The sequence below is a fragment of the Phialemonium atrogriseum genome (assembly GCF_030411735.1).
Source record: "Phialemonium atrogriseum strain 8032-3 unplaced genomic scaffold QBC33scaffold_19, whole genome shotgun sequence".
NCBI classification, from domain to species: Eukaryota; Fungi; Ascomycota; class Sordariomycetes; order Cephalothecales; family Cephalothecaceae; genus Phialemonium; species Phialemonium atrogriseum.
In genome coordinates, this window is record NW_026848156.1 from 25,006 (window position 1) to 43,880 (window position 18,875).

General features: G+C 55.6%; 6 protein-coding genes across 6 annotated transcripts; 5 read left to right on the plus strand and 1 right to left on the minus strand.

The window, feature by feature from the left end:
* Positions 1 to 925: 925 nt before the first annotated feature.
* QBC33DRAFT_621177 (Endonuclease/exonuclease/phosphatase) lies at positions 926 to 3,215 on the minus strand. Its single transcript, XM_060432787.1, has one exon. It carries the CDS (start codon positions 2,766 to 2,768, stop codon positions 1,209 to 1,211), a length of 1,560 nt encoding a protein of 519 aa, XP_060281590.1. The 5' UTR covers positions 2,769 to 3,215; the 3' UTR covers positions 926 to 1,208.
* Positions 3,216 to 4,322: 1,107 nt separating this feature from the next.
* On the plus strand, positions 4,323 to 6,558 carry QBC33DRAFT_544136 (uncharacterized protein). The gene is made up of 4 exons (XM_060428424.1): positions 4,323 to 4,798; positions 4,876 to 5,464; positions 5,548 to 5,922; positions 5,999 to 6,558. Exons 1-4 carry the CDS (start codon positions 4,659 to 4,661, stop codon positions 6,374 to 6,376), a joined length of 1,482 nt encoding a protein of 493 aa, XP_060281591.1. The 5' UTR covers positions 4,323 to 4,658; the 3' UTR covers positions 6,377 to 6,558.
* Positions 6,559 to 9,015: 2,457 nt separating this feature from the next.
* QBC33DRAFT_516707 (uncharacterized protein) lies at positions 9,016 to 9,348 on the plus strand (the record flags this gene model as incomplete). Its single annotated transcript, XM_060426154.1, has 1 exon — positions 9,016 to 9,348. The coding sequence occupies one exon, from the start codon at positions 9,016 to 9,018 to the stop codon at positions 9,346 to 9,348; it is 333 nt and encodes a 110-aa protein (XP_060281592.1).
* Positions 9,349 to 11,699: 2,351 nt separating this feature from the next.
* QBC33DRAFT_579531 (actin family) lies at positions 11,700 to 13,781 on the plus strand (the record flags this gene model as incomplete). The annotated part of the gene is made up of 9 exons (XM_060431145.1): positions 11,700 to 11,819; positions 11,905 to 11,961; positions 12,116 to 12,146; positions 12,352 to 12,401; positions 12,466 to 12,527; positions 12,597 to 12,771; positions 12,827 to 13,288; positions 13,549 to 13,586; positions 13,664 to 13,781. 9 exons carry the CDS (start codon positions 11,700 to 11,702, stop codon positions 13,779 to 13,781), a joined length of 1,113 nt encoding a protein of 370 aa, XP_060281593.1.
* A 2,152-nt stretch (positions 13,782 to 15,933) lies between these two features.
* QBC33DRAFT_139824 (general substrate transporter) lies at positions 15,934 to 18,343 on the plus strand. Its single transcript, XM_060422104.1, has 7 exons — positions 15,934 to 16,340; positions 16,451 to 16,804; positions 16,873 to 17,254; positions 17,317 to 17,585; positions 17,661 to 17,930; positions 18,009 to 18,110; positions 18,182 to 18,343. Exons 1-7 carry the CDS (start codon positions 16,197 to 16,199, stop codon positions 18,251 to 18,253), a joined length of 1,593 nt encoding a protein of 530 aa, XP_060281594.1. The 5' UTR covers positions 15,934 to 16,196; the 3' UTR covers positions 18,254 to 18,343.
* QBC33DRAFT_475596 (uncharacterized protein) lies at positions 18,128 to 18,625 on the plus strand (the record flags this gene model as incomplete). Its single annotated transcript, XM_060425242.1, has 1 exon — positions 18,128 to 18,625. A coding segment is annotated over exon 1 (192 nt), but the record flags the coding sequence as incomplete, so codon positions are not given.
* Between the last annotated feature and the right edge of the window lie 250 nt (positions 18,626 to 18,875).

Sequence of the window (18,875 nt, forward strand, 5' to 3'; positions counted from 1 at the left end):
GGTGGCTGTGCTTTTGCCCACCAATTCTGGGGCAAATCATACCCACTCGTTTTGGCCCCCAAAATATACATAAATTTCCCCGTGGGGCGCCCCTTCCCCCCCCCCCCCCCCCCCATCGGTGTCTGGATAAGGAATGAATGCCAAGGGGGCTCGCCTTCCCAGGCCAGGCCCTGGGTTGTGGGACCCTCATGCTGGCGTGGAACCCGAGTCCTTGGGCTCGCCTCAGTTCTCGCGGTTACACTCAATCTCACCTTGTTTTGGATGCCAGACGTGACAACAGATCCATGCCTTGCACTGAAACTATTCGCAAAACTGGTTCAATACCAATCGTCTCTCTCTAACCCGGGTAAGCCAGAGTGTATACTGAACAGGCAACCAATAATTTAAAGGGGGCAATCATACTTGCCTTGGACGGGTCTAGAGGTGATAATAAAGCGGACCATTGTAGATGAACTTCGGTCATGTATCCCCGTATCAAAGGAATGTTGATTAGACGTTGATTCTCGACTGTTCCCTATTTAACTGGACCTCTTTGAGGGACAGGCTTGTAGCGTAGCTCATGTCAAACATGCATTCCTGAATTAATCAACCCCTTTTCATACTTACATTTGGTTTAGAAGTCAAGCTCTGTCACGGCAGACTGCGCAGAACTCAGACACATCGGCGTATATCAATTTAGTGCCAGTAAGATTCACTTAGAAGAGACTTATAGCCTTAGACAGAGACCAGATGCCTCTGCAATAGACCGCAATGGCGCAAGGTGATGGATGCCAGGGCACAGTCTAGTTAAATAGGGCAAGTATTAAAAGGTATTACCACAAGTAGCCTCAGTACTTAGCTTACTGCGCTGTGTGACGGTTCTCAAGATAACTACGGTCGTCAGGACAGGCCCAAATCATGCCTTAGTGATATGTAGATCGCAGGTAACAGAGCCGTGAGGAATTGTTACTGATGCCCAGCCGCCCCTATTTGGGGCCTTGAAGTTTGTTTTCTGTGTAAATCACTACCGGTCCAATATTCTCTTACCCTACTCAGAATCAGGATAGCTCCTTACATCTGTTCACCCTTGCGCAGTACTTGAGAGATGGAACTTTCTGACCATGAAACAGGAGTTAGAGAACGCATGACCGAGGACCACAATTGCGTCGACACAGAACGACAAGGTCTCGATGGGCGATTCGGAAGTGCAACACCTAATCACCGTCCGCTCACACACGCCGAGGACGAGGCACACACGGACCGACGTGAAAGATAGTCCGCACCGCCGCATGGTCCGAGGTCCACTCGTTGCCCCAGTGGTTCGGCATTGGCGCAGGGTCCCCGACGACGAGCGCTTCGGACCCAAGCACCGACAGGCTCCCGCTGTAGTAGATGAAGTCGATGCGGTCCAGCGGCTCGGGCCGGCCGCCGTTGTCGAGATATATCGGCGACCAAGTGATGCCCGGCTCGGCGGCCGGGTCGGGGTGTGCCGCGCGGAAGGAATCGACCATGCCCGCCTCGGTCGGCTCGGTCGACGTGGGCCAGGGGATGTCGGCCTTGCCGCAGTTCTTCCCCCGCAGCGCCTCGGTCCAGTCCAGGTGTGACGGCGCGTTGAAGTCGCCCAGGAGCAGCACGGGCACGTCGTCCGAGCCCGCCAGCTGGTCCCGCATGGCGGCCATGGTGGCGACGATCTGCGGCGTGCGGCCAGAGACGGCCTCGCGATCCAGGACCCGCTCCGCCGTCATGTTGTCGAAGCAGAAGTCGTAGGGCCCGTAGGGGGTGTATCCGAGATGGACGTTCCAGAGGTTGATCTGGCTCGTGTCGCCATCCAGCGCGACGCGCACCGCACCGCCGTACCCGCCCTGCCGGTGCTCCGCGACGATCGGGTAGCGGCTGATGATGCCGACGTCGTCGCCCTGCCAGGCGTGCCACCCTAGCGCCCTGGCCAGGCGGGTCGCGTGCCCGCCCGTGCTCTCCTGCAGGCCAACGACGTCGGCGCCGCTGTCGAGGAGGAAGCGCACCTGCTTCCGGTGGTGGTCGTCGACCTGTGTGCCGCCGTGCCAGAGGTTGTACGTCAACACGCTCAGACGCCTCACGAGCGGCCTGCCAGAGGGTCGAACGGGTATGATAACGTCCAGGCGGGCTGTGGAGCCGTCCGGGCCGGTTGTCGCCTCGATGGACACACGCGTGCGCTTGGCCGAGGGGCCGGGGGTGCCGGAGATGGTTCCGTCGGCGTGGACCTCGACCCACTCGTCGCCGTCGCCGCCGAGGTTGACCTTTGCGAACTTGAGGGCCGGATCGCCGTCGCCGCCGCTCAGCAGGCCGCTGATCCTGGCCTCGAAGGGGTCGCCCTGGCGGGCGTTGTGCAGGGTGGCGTTGTCGACGATGAAGGAGATGGGGCCGGAATCGCGGAGGAATACTTCGATTGGCTCGGCCAGCCACTTGTAGCCGTCCTTGGCTAGGAAGAAGACCTTGTAGCTCCCGGGCTGAAGAGCGGAGACCGGCAGGTGTACGGTCCCGGCCGAGTCTGGGGCGTACTTCCACACCAGAGATGGCTCGACATATTGCTCGTGTTCGGGGCCCCCGCCGAAGGAATTGTAGAGGCCAACCCAGTTAGTGGGGTTGGGGTCGGGGGTTGAGTACTTGAAGGTGAACAGAGGTTCGTCCTCGATTAAAGAGAACGAGCCCGAGAGCTGACGGGATGATACGGTGGCACCGGCAAGCGGAACGGCTCCGAGGCCGAGGAGCAGACCAGCCAGACCTGCCGGAATCAAAGATTGGAGACGCATTGTGTAATTGTGCTTTGTTTAGAGAGTTGCAATAAACTGCTCAAGAACCCGTCAGCCCAGCGTCAATAAGAAGGAACTGGACGCCCGAGTCTCATGATTATCTCAGGCTCTTTAGTATGTGTTAACACTGAGAGGATGGGTCCTTTAAGTAGTCCTCTCTCCCGAACTCTCCCGCACCAAAGGTGTGCTCCCCCGTATTCGAGACGTCTGTGAAGCGATATCCATTGCTGTCAGGGGTATGTTATGTGCCAAGCAGATAGTCTGAAGCTTCCGCTTCGATTAGAACCAATAACACCAGTGCGTCGTTGCACGAGGCTCTTTGTAGATTTTCAGGGCACAAATCCGGCAGAGAGGTGAATAGGAGTTTGCTGATAGTTTTCGATAGCCAATTAGATGTTAATTGAGAGCTTGCAGTATACTGGCCCAACTATATGGGTTGGTCCTGCTTCGGCAGCAAAAAGGAAGCTTCGTCCAGGGTTGGTTAGCTGGTGGTAGGTTGGTGTCTTTACCTCGCACAGACCATCTGCCTGTAGAAACTTGCCTTGCAACATAGGCTTAGCTAACGCTACGCTAACTAACAATCGGCGGGTGATTAGTATAGTGGTCAGTACACCTCGTTGTGGCCGAGGAGACCCGTGTTCGATTCACGGATCGCCCATCACCCATTCTTTTTTTGGCCCTTTTTTGTTCACCTTCCAAACCTCGTTCAAAAACCATTGGGCGTGAGGTAATCTCAACTACCTATTTACCTCACACAACCTTTTTTTTTTTTTTTTTTAATTCGTCTTGGCTAACTGCAGATACCCTACCAAACTGGAAGGACGTATCATGTGTGCCTGGATATTGAGAAGAAGTGCTGGGATTTATCGACGGCCTTTTGAAAAACACGGCGTACTCGACATAATTATTTTGTTGGTACCTTGAGGCGAAGCAATTGTGAAGCTTCGATCCAACAACTTTCTCACAGACGTGGATCTGCAGCCCTGAATTCCCAAGCTTGCCGCCTCCCATCAACAACCGGGCAGGTTTGTCTAAAATCCCTGCGACTCTTGCAAACAATATGGGGCTAGGAATACCCTGCCGAAGTGTGCTGGAATGCCACAATCAGTTCACAGACGACATCAGGACTTCGGGGTGTCGGGATCATCTTCAGCGAGGAAGCCCGGCACGGGTGCTGGGCAGACAAGCTGACGCCGCCCCAAAGGTATATCTCATGGAACGGCAATCAACCATGAATTGAGGAGAATATAAGGATGCAATGACTTAATTATTGGACAATGTTGTTGTTTTATGTTGGCGCAGTCGTGATAAGTCAGGGGTAATCACCAGCTGATAATTAATAGAACTCGCATCAAGAAAATTACCTATCGCAAGCGTAGCCACCTGTTGATTACCAGAATCTAATGAGCACAAGGAGAGCTTAGATCTAATTGACAGGCTCATGGAGTATTCAGGGTTCATAGTTATTACATCTTTGATTCCTTCCTCCCTGTTGCGGTCGAAGGCCTCTTTTCAGACCCCACCTCCCCTCCCCTTTCCGTCTCTTGAGATATTAGCGTATCATTTAAGTCTACAGACATGTCGCCGTTCACTAAAACTCATCACTACCACCCATGAACAACAAAAAAATGGAGAGCGAAGGATTTTGAGATGAGGTCTTTCATTATCGGACTTGCGTGCTCGATGCACTCAAAGACGTAATTGCTGCACAGCTAGCGCAACCATGTGTCGGGATCAATAAAAACGCTGAAACGGGTCGTCAAGATAACCAGGTCAGAGACCACTTCTTATTGCCTTTACTTTCCCTACCCTCGTTCGCCGGTGTCGAGTGATCCCAAAGGTCAACTCAATTCGTAACAAGACAGAAACGCTCATCAACCAACGACGGCCATGGCATCCATTAAGGTCCCTAGAGTTGCCGTTATCGGGGCCGGGCCAGCAGGCGCGATTGCCACGGATGCGCTGGTGAGAGAGCAAGCATTCGATGTCATCCGCGTCTTCGACCGGCGGGACCAGATTGGCGGGACCTGGTAAGTTCCCTCCTGCCACTGGCCGTGGCTCCGGCGGGAAATATGATGCTGAGCTCAGGTCTGCGGGATCAAACCAGGGTCTACACGCCGCACCTCCCTGCCAGGATTCCGTCGCTGCGGGACCTGCTGGACGGCAACGCAGATGTCGCAGTCCCCATCCCTCCCGCTCTGCCGGCGGAGACGCCAAAGTCGGAGGCCATCAATAGCCACCAGGTGCGGTTCTCGGACACGGCGCAGCATGAGCACTTGCACAGTAATATTATTCCCTCCCTCATGAGCTACACGGACCGCCCGTTCCCAGACACTCTGTCCGAGCGTGTCCTGGCTCATTACGGCCCCGGCGCCCCGTTCCGTCATCGTGAGCTGATCCGTGAGTGGGTCGAGGGTATCTTCTTACGGGATGGCAATGACAGGCTCCTGGAGCTGAACACGACTGTCGAGCGAGCTGAGAAGAAGGCAGGAGAATGGGTGCTTACGCTGCGGAAGGAGACGCCGGGGAAGAACTACTGGTGGCAGGAGAGTTTCGACGCACTGGTCGTGGCCACGGGACATTATCAGGTTCCATGGTTTCCAACCATCCCAGGGCTTGTTGAATACGACGAGCGATTTCCTGGTCGTGTACTTCACAGTAAGCACTTTCGCGACGGGACCAAGTTCAAGGGCAAGGTAAAACACCCCATTCCAAAAAAAAAGGCCGAAAAAGAGAATAAAAAATAGCAACCACAGTGTCACTGACGACCTGTCTTCAGCGCGTGCTGGTCGTTGGGGCTTCGATCTCCTCTCACGAGATTCTCCACGAAGCTCTTCCCCACGCACAGCATCCGGTCTACGCCTCGATACGAGGCGAGCCCCTCCCGGCCTTCGGCTGGGCGCCCTTCAAGCATCCGCACATTGCCGTCAAGAAGGAGATTAGCCGCCTCGACCCTCAAACGGGCCGCATTTTCTTCGCGGATGGCACCCACGTCGACGGCGTCGACTACGTCGTGTTCGGCACGGGGTTCACCTTCAGCCTGCCGTGGTTGCCACACGTGCAGGAGAGGATCAAGACGGCATACCGCCGACTGCCGGGCGTGTATCAACACACATGGGATATAGAGGATCCAACGTTGACGTTCGTTGGCATGGTGAGGCGACCCCCACCCCCATTTTGCCCCAACCAGCACAAGACAAGTCAAATCAGGCGTATCTGACAGACAACAGCTCGGCGGAGGTTTCACCTTCCGCGTATACGAATGGCAAGCCGTGGCGGTAGCGCGGCACCTCGCGGGGCGGGCGCGACCTCTGCCCCCGGCGGCGGAGCAGCGGGCCTGGGAGCGGGATCGGGCGGCGCGGCTCCGGGGCGGCAAGGACTACTACTCGATAGCGCCCGACTACGAGGCCTTCTTCGAGCTGCTGCGGGGCATCGCCGGGGATCCGGCCCCGGGGACGGCCGGGCGGGTGCTGCCGCCCTTTGAGCGGGCGTGGCTGGACGTGTGGGCGGGGATGACGGCGCCCAAGATCCGGAGGTGGGAGGTGGAGAGGGAGAAGGCTGAGAAGGAGGAGGAGCGGTTGAAGACCAAGGTGAAGGCGCGACTGTAGGCGGAAAAGGATGACCGGAAGGTTGGTCTTGTAACTTGGACTGTGAATCTACCTGGTCTTGCATACGCAGCATTATATGCTTTCGGTGCCAATTGATAGGTATGATGCTTTTGGCAGGGTATCGGTTTGTCGAAACGAGGCAAGGTTGAACCCCTATTTCCTAGCAATATCAATATCAAAATATACCTCTCCTTTCCTCTTGACGTCGTATACAAAGTCGAGACTAGGAGTTTGAGTTTGCTCGTCAGAATGATGTATTGGCAGCGAGGAACTGTTCGATACTGCTCATCCACATACTCAACGGGGCGTAGATGCTACCTTGTGCTTCACTTACATCTCTCTAGAGCTGGCAAAGGAACAATTATGGGATCATGGCTTCGAGTGCTCTACCTGTGATTGGTGACCTCAGTCTGAACGATGATGCGCAGCAATACACCGGCTACTGTAACGTGTGTGACTAGGAACAAGCCTGACCAGAACAAGCTTTCTTGGGATAAATCCGTGAGCTTGGGTCAAAGACCCTTACAGTACCAGCGTACCTGGCCGAAGGAAGTGATGAACAGGCAATGGATAGAACGGTGACCCGAGTACTTGGGCAGCATGACGTCATACCAGCATGGACAATCGGGTTGGGGCGTCACTCCCCCCCAGGCATCTCGTCATTGTGCCCTCACCTTCGGGAAACCTCCGAATCATCTACCCGTTAAAATTCGGGCAGCCCGGAAAACCGGAAGAGGGACAAGCAACTTCCGTGGGGGTTGTCCCTGGTCAGTTGCACCGATTGCTGGTGTTGTGTGCTGTCGGCCGATAACCGGACTGTCTGACTCGACGACAAGGTAGCCTTGGGCAGAGATGACTCGTGATCAGGTTGTTGGCAGGAGGCGTATTTTTAGAGGCTTGGATATTGCGGACGGGCACGTGGCGAGGTGCTGTGGGGAGTGACTCAGCTGACAGTGCGAGCTCAGTTGGGAAGCGGGCGGCGGGTTCAACTACCTACTATGTAGTAGCATGTGAACCTATTGAGACGGAATTTGTGGCATGGACGCAGGAAGGAGGGATGGACAGCCGCTGCGTTGTCACGAGATAACTCACTCACATCAATCGGTTCCCTCCTCTCGCTTCTACAGAATAGAAATACCAACTAGGAAGGAGCTGAAAACGCATATCGAGACCCAACCCGCAGCGCGGCCAAGGCCAAAGCGGCACTGCGCAGATGGAATGCGGAATTCCCGAACAAGCAACTGTCAGGCTGACATGGAGGCTCCCAGCTGCTGCTTATTGCGGCGTATTTTGTCCCATCGGGCACACGTTACATGATCCCAAGGTTGGGGGGAAGGGGTAGGCGGGTAGGGTACCTAGATAAATAAATGGCCATCTCCGATCCTCGACTCGGTGGATTGTCGCATTTTGTCTTGCTCTGGTTGCCACCCTCAGTCAGTCAGCCCTACCCGATGCCCGATGCGCACATTCCTGTCGAGCTGGGCAAATTTGAGTCGCAGGGGAACGAGATACGAGATCAGATCGATCAAACACACTGCCAAGCCAGGTACCCCCTCGGTCAGTGGCACTGCGTCATCATCACGATTGGGGAGTCAGGATATCGAGGCAAATCCAGCCACGGGTGGCGGTATCCAAGTTTTTGGCCTGTTAACTTCCATCCCCAAACCCGTAAAAGCGACATTCCTCGTCATACACTTCCCGGACGAAAATACCTTGGACCTTACTTGACTTGGTGACTTGGTTGATCGGAAACCTGGAAGCGCGTCTTGGCCAACCGACCGACCCGGCCAAGTGACCTCCTATTTATTTGTCGCCGCGGCCAGTCTCGCCCACACGCGCATAAGGGCAGATGATTCAGCGCACCCGTGTCTTTTTCTTGAGGCCACCGAGAAAATCGCCATTTCCCGATTGCAAGCACATGATTGATTGCTGATTTTTTTTATCCGTTCCTCTTGTCTCCCAGTTTCATCTGTCCGTACGTCTGTGGTTCTCTCGCCCTTTTCAGGACTTGCGACTTCCTGTCTCCGTTCTGCGAACTCCCGTCTTCCTTTTTTGGACCCCGGAAACCTCTACCAACGACCAACAGCCGAACCGGGCAGCCCAGGACCATCAGCCTCCGAAGGGTCCAGCCTGGTCCAGCCACTCCAGCCTATAATACCCCGCGTTTTACGCCCGGTCGCGCCCCCAACCGGCCCAACCTTGCAGGCTAGGCTAGGCTACAACGCGTACCCCAGGCAAAGGGTTTCCACCGGAGCATCGGATCCAATCACCCGATTCCAATTAATATCAGCTGTTGCCTCCCAGCCTGGCCTCGATCGCCTCAACATTGTCCATCCTTCATTCACTGTCACTTGCTGGTCAAGTTTTGTGCGGCCTGTCTCAGCTGCAGCGACGCAACACGCCAAGTCTCCTTGTTTGCCTGTTCACTTCACACACAGAAGAAGCAGGCGGAGGCCTGGTTTAACTACCTACGCTGATCCAATTTTAATGCCACGGAAATTCACATCTTCAACCTTCGCACAACCGTCTACAAAGGCTGAACACCCTTCAGCCTGGCAGCAACGCAACGACACTATTTTCTCCACTCCAGTCGCATATCAATCTCATCTTCAACCGATCTTTACCAACGTCCACCCACCATGCCGTCGCCACAAAACCCGCCACCCGGGTACACAACCCGTCCCTATCTCCTCGTCCCAAATTTCCACGTTACCGATCCATCAGTCTGCGAGATGGGCCTCGGAGACCATCCGTGGATGGTCGCTACTGTCATCGAGGACGACGACCTGATGTTTGGCGGCAAACCCCTCAGTACCTGGTACGAGGAGGAACGGAGGCGACAGAGCATGGGCAGCAGCGACGAGGAGGAGGAGCGCAGGGGACGCACGCGAGACCGGCCGAGGGCATGTCACGATGGCCATGACCATAAAAACCGCCATCACGGACACAAGGCTAACAAGGAGGCAAAATAACCTGCATCGCCTCCGCAACCCGTGCCGGGCGGCCATCTTGCTTGCCCGCCCTCTCCGGTCCTGACCGACCGTTATCGCCACCTCGGAAATTTGTGTTCGGTCTGCTAGACGCGCCCACCTATGGTTGATCGTCTCGGCCAGACGCCTCTTGGGACAGCATGACGGATATACACGAATGCCGGACTGGCGCACAACACAATTCTTTGGGCGCATGGGCGGAAAGGGGTTGCCCATGACTCTGTTTCGGTGTTTTACGAGCACACTCTGATACCCTGATACCCCATACCCCCTCCCACTCTCAACTTATCTTTGGTTGATAATCCGGAGCTTGGAGGACAATTATCTGCCCCACGTCTTATGGTATTCTCTGGCTGTGCGCTGGCTATCGCGCGGCTTGCGCTTCCTCTCTTCAGTTTTTCCTTGGGCGTACGTACATACAAGATGGCGTCACGCAAAGAACCTTCAACCTTGGACTCTTCTGTCTTGCATTGCATTGCATCTGCATCATTACACACGGAACATTTTCGAATTTTTACCTCCATCGTATTCGGAAGGGGAACGAACCTTCTCTCGCTTGGCCTATCCTGGCTGCATGATACCCTTTTCGCATTAGAAGCTCTTGGGTCTGGTCTGGGGAGGGGACACTAGATGGGTCTCCTGCCTCGCCGGCACATGGGAGTTGTTCACGATGGTTTCGCGTCTTTGTCGCACCATCGGTTGTCATATTATGGGAATCGTATATATATCCCATCCCATGTTAGCAGGACTTTCACATCCGTTTGGGAGCTATCTACCTAGGTTGATAGCTATTAATAAACTGCTGGCAAGATCCCTTTTATTAAACCTTCGCCAATATGGCTACTGCTTGTAGCCTACCTGGGTGACCCTTGACGACTAGTTTCCACCCCGGGGCTAAGACTACGCATGCAGTGAGTAAGAAGAAGTAATTCATTGGCCAAAATACAAGCCGGCAGCGACATACACCCCGCCGCTGGTCAGGGACAGCTTCCGCTTGTTATCGACCTCAATGCCTCCTCCAATTCCAAGCTGGAACCAGGCACGGAATGACCTCCACAAGGACTACCATCTCCCCCCGCGCCACACGTACGAGGACGTGAGGGAGTGGGACACGCTCATCCCTTACTACATCACTGACCACGACGTGTATGCGCCTGCTGATGCGGGGCTGGACCAACGAAGACGCAGAGGCGAGCATCATCACTGACGTTGGCGCCACGCTGGACGATCTGTGGGTACTGTACTGCCGCCGTGGCGTCTCATCAACGCGCCGGAGAACCACCGGGTCCTAGGCGAGCCTGGAGAGTCCACCGCCGTCCCAGCCTCGGCCATACACGGGGGAGAAGCGAGGCGAACGCCGGGTCTACGATAACGACCAGGATGACCCCGAGCTTAGATACTGGTGCTCCCTCGCTGGCACCGCCGAGAGCATGCACCACCAGTACAAGATCAGCGGGAAGCAGGGTCGCAACACGTGGCAGACGGCGCAGCGCGGCGGGGAGGGTGAGCCGTTCCACTACACTGTAAGACGTGGTCGGGTTTGCGGAGGTGCCGGGCGTCATCGCTGAGGCCAGGACGGAGGTCTACCGTAAGTGGGGCTGTGATACCTGCGACCTTGTGGAAGCTCGATAGGCATTAGGTCTAGTGATATCGATCAATGTTAACTATCAGCTACTTCCAAGGTCTTTTCTCACCGCCGAAATAAATGGTTCTGTAACTTTGGCGACCCTGTCCCAGTGGGAGAAGAATATCAGCACGGATACCCCTGTGGATGGCGGGGCAGAATATATCACGTGCCTTGGCCCATGCTCAGACTACTCCCCCTCTGACGACGACGGTGGGTCAATCTGCGATCCAACCCACCAACAATCAACGTCGCCTCACGTCGCAGGCCAGCCCGACCTACGGTAGCTTTGATCTCTCGAGCTGCCTTCTAAGCCTCCCAGATACGACACCTCCCCCGAACGTCGAACCTGCGAACGAGCAGCTGTCAAGATGGCTACTCCGCCAATCGGTACGAGTTTCCCAATCCAGCAACTTTCCCCGCGGTCCGAAGCGCGGGGGAACAGAAGCGGGAGCTCCCATACTGCTCCAGGCAAACACGCAACGGCTAACACTCTCCTCTCCTGACAGTCCTCGATGGCGGCACAGGTATGACTACTGCAACAAAGCGAGAAAAGGCCCAAGGCCATCTGCTCTGACGATTTCCAAAGGGTTTCTCAAGGTTGGCTATGCGGGCCAGAACGTGCGTGCTTGTTTCATCCGTCTCATCCGTCTCCGAGTCCTTTTCCCGCTTAAACTATCTTCTCGGCCTCTGACTCCTTGCCGGGAGGATGCGTTGGAGCCCGATGGATGCTAATGAGTACCAGTTTCCTGAGCATCAGTTTCCCAGTATCGTCGGCCGGCCGATCCTCCGATCCGAAGAGCAGGGCGACAGCGAAGTGGTGATCAAGGTACAGAAGCCAACACCCGGGGAAAACCAGCCGCAGCTGGAGGGCTATCGATTATCAATGGTTCTCAGAGACTGAACGCAGGCAGGACATAATGATCGGCGACGAGGCCGCCGCCGCCCGGAACATGCTGCAGATCTCCTATGTACGTTCTCCCAGGCTCGAGCCTTCCTCCAGTTGTCAAGAAAGAGAGCACTGACAAGGTGGACAGCCCATGGAAAACGGTACGCATCTGGGGAGAGCAGGATAATACCGAGGAGGCATCACACTGACCAACCCGCGGCGCAGGTGTGATAAAGCTCTGGGAGGACATGCAGCACGTCTGGGACTGTGAGACTTCCTTCGTTTTGTTTTCCCTGTTTTGTTTTTTCTCCCTTTGGGACACAGTCGAGAGAGTCTGGGGGCTGCTGGAAATTCGGGAGCACGGCACTTTGGCATCATCATGACCGCCCGCGTCTCTGTTCTCTAATGGCCCCCGAACACGTCCCAAGTCGCACTCTTGTAGCTATGGTGAGAAAGCTAACTCTTCGCACAGACACATTCCACGACAAGCTCAAAGTAGACACGACCGGCCGGAAGATCCTGGTGGGTTGCCATTTTCCCCCATGGGCAACCGTTGAACTTGAAGTGGAAACTAACCTTGCCACAGCTCACCGAACCACCGGCGAACCCTCTGAAAAACAGAGAGGGCATGTGTCAAGTCATGTTCGAGTCAGTATTTCCCTTTTTATGTCTCCTTTCATTGAAGTTGTGTACGGCATCTGCTGACCACGAAGGCAGGCGGTACCAATTTGGCGGGGTATACGTGGCGATCCAGGCCGTTCTTGCTCTCTACGCCCAGGGACTTTCATCAGGGGTGGTCGTGGACTCGGGCGATGGTGTCACTCACATTGTTCCCGTCTACGAATCCGTCGTCCTCAACCACCTCACGAAGCGCCTCGACGTTGCTGGCCGAGTACGGAATCCCCATTTTGCGCCTTGGGGATGAGATGTCTGACGAAACTGAACAGGACGTCACGCGTAATTTGATCGCGCTCCTCCTTCGCCGAGGCTACGCTCTCAACCGGACGGCCGATTTCGAGACCGTCCGCCAGATCAAGGAAAAACTGTGCTACGTATCGTACGATCTTGAGCTTGATAAACGGCTCAGCGAGGATACCACGGTCCTGGTCGAATCCTACACGCTCCCCGACGGCCGCGTTATCCGCGTGGGTTCCGAGCGCTTTGAGGCCCCTGAGTGCCTGTTCCAACCGCACTTGATCGATTGCGAGCAGCCTGGTATCGCCGAGTTCCTGTTCAACACGATTCAGTCCGCCGATGTCGACGTCCGCTCTAGCTTGTTCAAGGCCATTGTCCTGTCGGGCGGTAGCAGCATGTACCCTGGTTTGCCTTCGCGGCTTGAGAAGGAGCTCAAGCAGCTATGGCTGACGCGTGTCCTGAACGGCAACCCCGAGAGGCTTTCGAAGTTCAAGGTGAGTCGACTTTCTTTGCTTTGAAACTCCCGTGTCGGGACTCCCTCGGGAATTCTCGGGAGGTCTAAGTACTCCCGAGACAACTGTTTTCCCTCCTCGTTTCTTCTCTACCCCCGAAGTGCTCTCTCGGAATGCTGGAAAGCGGGATCATTCCCATCTCTCGATCGACTTCCCCGAAGAGCATGACGCGGTCGAGCGGCCGCGACCCCCCACCACCTGCCGAGGAGTCACAGACAGCAAAGCTGACATGAACCACACAGGTCAGGATAGAAGACCCGCCACGCAGGCGGCACATGGTGTAAGGACAATTCCCCAATAGCGCCCGAGTTCTCTCCATGTGGAAGCAATGACTGACTGACATGACTATTTGAACAGCTTCCTCGGCGGTGCGGTGCTGGCAAACATCATGGCAGACAAGGAATCGATGTGGATCACGAAGCAGGAGTGGGAGGAGCAGGGGCCGCGGATACTGGAGAAGTTGGGCCCGAGATAGGGAGAGACATGAGAGCGGGGGGCAAGCATGCTTGCTGGCTTTGGAACTCTCTTTTATCAGTCTACCTGGAGACAGGACCTTTTAAAATGGCATCACAAAATTCCGAGATCGACATTCCAGGCCTGCAGACGTGCAGGGAGGAATGGTCTGCTCTAGAATTAACAGGCAGCTGGTCTCTGTCTTGGTGAATAGCTTCTGTACAGCAGCCCTCCCTTCCTCCACCCTCCTTTTTTTGTGGTGCCGGTTCACATATTTCGACACGAAAGACTGTTGATATTTTCGTGATCCCGTGCTGAGCGTCACGTCTGATGCTCCAGCCCAGCGTAGACTCAAGGGTCAGACTTTCCTGAAGAGAGCGAAGGAATCGGGTTCTCCACCTTGGATTCGGAGTCCCTGGAGTGGGCGACCACGCTGGCTGGACGGAGACCGTCCTGGACCTCCCGTGCCAGACTCGTCGGCTGCCTCCTCCAGCGTTAGCCTCTTCTCGTCCAACTCAACAAACACATCTAGATGGATGTAGTCAGTGTCGTCGTCTGTCGGAGATTAGATTGATAGGTCATAATTGGCTGCTATCGTGCCACGAAGGGCCTGTGCGAGATTGAACTGTTAGCGAGTGTTATCTGGTCTCGGTAGATGCTGTTGATTTGATCATTTGTTGCAAGAGAAAAAAGGGGCGTACGAGAGGGACTCTCTGCGCAACTCTTGAAGTTAGGCTGACTAACGCAGGAAAGCCCCTTCGGTTTTATCTACTGCACCCAAGGAACTAACTAACTGCCGCGTCAAGTCTTGGTCTTTTCAGGAGAACCCTGGTACTTTTATTTTGTAGCTAGCCCGATCGGTCTGAGTCCTTGGACGATGGGTGATTCACTTGTATCGTGAGAAAGGGGCTGTCTCGAAGTAGGATTGGTCCCAGGCTATCGAGGTTGTACATACTATTAAAGAGTGTGTTCAGCTACTTCGGCACGAACGATTGATGCGTAGGGGTTGCAAGGCAACCCCATCCCATCCATGTGGATCATTGATACTCCCCACGATCGTGATGATTTGGTCGGTCTGGCCATCCGAATCCTCTCGCACGTCCTATCGGTTGTGTTGCCGTTAGCTCACGATTGGACCCTTGGCTGCCTACGTCCGAGCGAGGGCGGACGGTTGACGGAGTTCGGGTGCCTTCCGAAGACCGTAGGTATAACAGCAGACATGTGCCGACGTCTGTGCCCAGAGCCAGTCTTTGAAAAGGGGGCTTTGCCACCCTCCCTCATCAGTGATCACGAGCAATATTCATGCAGGAGTCAAGCTAGCCCAGCTGCTGCATAACTACCCATGAGGCAGCCTTGTGGGAAATTCTTAATCCACGTGCTTTATACACGGGGCACGGCACTTCCGGATGCATCTAAAATAGCATCGACACTTCTACGTCGTACTAGGTGGATCTAATTGTGCAAGTAATTGCAGGATCGATCTCTCCTCTTGCCACCATCGTTGGTAGAAAATAGGCGGGGTTTCCCTAGATGAGGTGCCAAGGATTAAGAGACAGCTAGTTGACTGACTCCTTGATTGCCATTCTTTGTCTCTTCCATACGTGGGTAGACAAGACTCATCGGTTGACGTATGGTATGTATGGTATATACAGTACAACGCAATGAATCTCAACGATGACTCCCTCACAGCCGCCTGTCTGGTCTGGTCTGGTCTGGGCAAAAGGACCCCCCAAACAACGTTCCATTGCATGGTGTGGCCCCAACCCGGTAGCCTGGGACTGGGCGTGGGAGCGGGAGCCTCATCCCCAAATCATCCCCAAATCATCCCCAAAACATCAGGTCTGCACAGTAACTGCCGCGTCAGGGACGGAAGGCCAGACCTACTAGCGCCTCTTGGGCTCTCTGTGTAATAGTTTATGTAACTTCGGAGATATGTGTGGGCCATGGGCTGAAGAGACTATTGACAAAAATACACATTCCGGATCCCGGCCGAGAACCGACTAAAAACACCAAGCAACCAATCGCCGCGACGACAATGGATCATACGAAACCCTACAAACCCTACAAACCCATCAGGCTAAACTGCAATGCGTAGAGCGGCCATCTACGTCCCATCGACCCCAGGTTGCGCTTTCCCCGCATGGGGGAAGTTGGGGTAAGAACGCCAAGGAGCTATTCACACATCGGCAACAAGAAATTCTTCTGCTGTATCTTTCGGCATTTACATGGGTGGATGGGGCCCCTATGGGGCCGGACGCGTTTTTCAATGTAAAAGAGAGCTGCTTCCTCTTCTCTCTTCCTTCGTTTCTCCACGCTTTGGAGTCAAATTCAAGCCTCAAACGAACCTCAAGAGGAGCGAGGGAAAGAAGCCATCTCGAACCAGTTAACCACTTGCACTTCTCCTCCCTTCCTTTCTCGTCCGAACCCGAAGTTCGCCATGGCTCCTGCCGCGGATAAAGAGACCATCCGCGCCAATTGGCGGTGCTTCGTGGCCTGCGGCTTCATTGTCCTGTGCCCCATCCAGTATGGCCTCGACTTCGGCCTGATCGGTGGCCTCCAGGCCATGGTCGGCTTCCTCAAGGTTTGTTGAGCCTCTTCCCCTTCCCCTCCCCCTCCTCCTGCATCCCTTCCCTGGTGTGCCCGGGGGCCCGCGGGGCGGCTCAATTACTGTGGCTAAAAACCCGGGAACAGATCTACGGCTATGAGAACCCCAACACGGTCATTGGCTGGAACATCACCCCGGTCCGGCAGCAGCTCATCTCGTCGCTCATGACCCTCGGCGCCTTCATCAGCTCCGGCACCGCCGGCGTGATCGCCGGCTATCTCGGCCGCAAGTCGTGCCTGTGGGTCGCCTGCGCGGCCTGCATTGTCTCCAACGTGATTATGATGGCCACCACCGACATTGGCGCCCTCTACGTCGGCCGCCTGATCATTGGCCTGGCCAACGGCTACTTCATGACCTTCTCTCAGCTCTACATCCAGGAGAGTAGCCCGGCCAAGTACCGCGGTCTCTTCCTTACCGCCTTCCAGTTCTGCACCTCTTTCGTGAGTTCCTCCCAAATTCGATATCTTCTTGGTGGGCCATCGCTGACGACAGTCCCTCCTCCCTCCAGGGCACCCTCGTTGGAACCATCATCGACTGGGCGACGGCCAAGAGACCGGACAAGTCAGCGTACTTGATCCCGCTGGGCCTCATCTACGTCGTGCCCATCTTCCTGATCATCGCCATGTTCTTCATCCCCGAGTCTCCTCGCTGGCTCATCCAGCAGGGCAAGTTCGAGGACGGCCGCAAGTCTCTCGCCTGGCTGCGCCCCGACGGCGCCGACGTCGACTCGGAGCTCGACGAGATCCGCGTCGCCCTTGAGCGCGAGCGCGAGGAGGGCAGCGGCATCGCCATCTTGGACATGTTCGCGAACCCAGTCGACCGGAGGCGCACCTTCCTGTCCGTCTGCGCTGTCACCCTGCAGGCCGCTTCTGGGTCCATGTTCATCATCGGTGAGTTTAATTGCTCGAATCTACCCTGGAAAAAATGCTAACCGGCTTGTCTTCGTCTCCAGCTTACAAGGCATACTTCCTCGCCATGGCCAAGGTCTCCAACCCCTTCGGCATGACCTGCGTCCTCAGCGCTGTCGGCCTAACGGCCATCATGGTCAACTCCCTGATCGTCGTCCGCTACGGCCGCCGCCGCGTCCTGATCTTGACCGGCCTGGTCACCTGCGGTTTCCTGCAGCTCATCATCGCCGTCGTCTACGACAAGAAGCCGGGCAACATCATCACGGGCCGCGTCATCGTTGCCCTGACGTCCCTGTACATGTTCAGCTACAACGTGAGTTTGACACTTTTGACACGCTTAACGCCAGAACAAGACAGCGGTAAACTGACGAGAGACCCCGAAAAACAGGGAATGATTGCCACCTACGCCTGGCTCGCGGGCGGCGAGCTCCCGTCGCAGCGCCTCCGCAGCTACACGTTCGGCCTCGCCGCCGCCGTGGGCTTCTTCTTCGCCTGGCTCACCACCTTCACGGCTCCCTACTTCATCAACCCGGATTCGCTCAACTGGGGCCCCAAGTACGGCTACATCTGGTTCCCCTCATGCATCATCGGCGCCCTCTGGGTCTTCTTCTTCCTGCCCGAGGTCAAGGGCCGCACCCTCGAGGAGATCGACGAGATGGTATGTCCTTTCCCACCCCCCGCCAGCCTGCCGCGGAGCAATCTGGGTTCTTCATATGGTCTGCTAACACTCTCCCAGTTCGCTGCCAAGATCCCCGCCCGGAAGTTCCGCACCTACGTCTGCATCGGCCGTGCCGCCGTCGACGAGAAGAACGCAGAAGACGCCTGGGAGAGCGAGAAGGTATGCACAGCCACGCCCCCCAATTTGTTGTCCACCCCGACCTAACTTGGGACTTTCCCCCCACTTAACAGGCAGCCACCGCAACCGTCGAGGAGACAAATGCCGTCGAGCCAGCGAGTGTCGTCACCCCCGCCGCGAAGTAAATTCAGAAAATTGCTACGACGAGAATCGTTTTGGGGAGGTGGTTGATACGTGCGTGGCATCTATGGATGGGCCCTTCAAACGTTTAGACTGCCATGTTTTCTGTTGTCATACACACAGAAACCCGCAGCAATTAGCGATGGAGTCCTGGCTGGCTAGGGGTTGAAACGGATAGGAGAAGATGATAATATACACCCCATTTTTGCTTGGAGATGTATTTGTCGAAACGAATCGCAAACCCCGTTTCGCTACCCTTTGTATTCTTTTTTTGATCATTCCTCTTTTAATTCCCTGTGCAGGTCTGCTGGCCTCCCTGGATCGTAGTAGGACCTGTCCCCACCGTCTGAGGGGGGGTCAACCAACAGCCTCTTTCCATTCATTCACACCGATCTTGGCCAGACCCGAGTGCCTCTCTTGCACCTATGTTGTAAGTCGACAATTAGTAGATACGCTGTGGCGGATCTCCCTCGTGGTGTAAGCCTGCCCTGGAGGGATCCCGTGTCGGCTGGCCCCTCACGCTTGGCATCCTCAGGCCCCAGGAACCACAATACCCCCTGACCTTTCACGATGGGACAGCAGTTGACGCAACACTGGTCTGAGAATCACACCTCTCCGTCATAATTC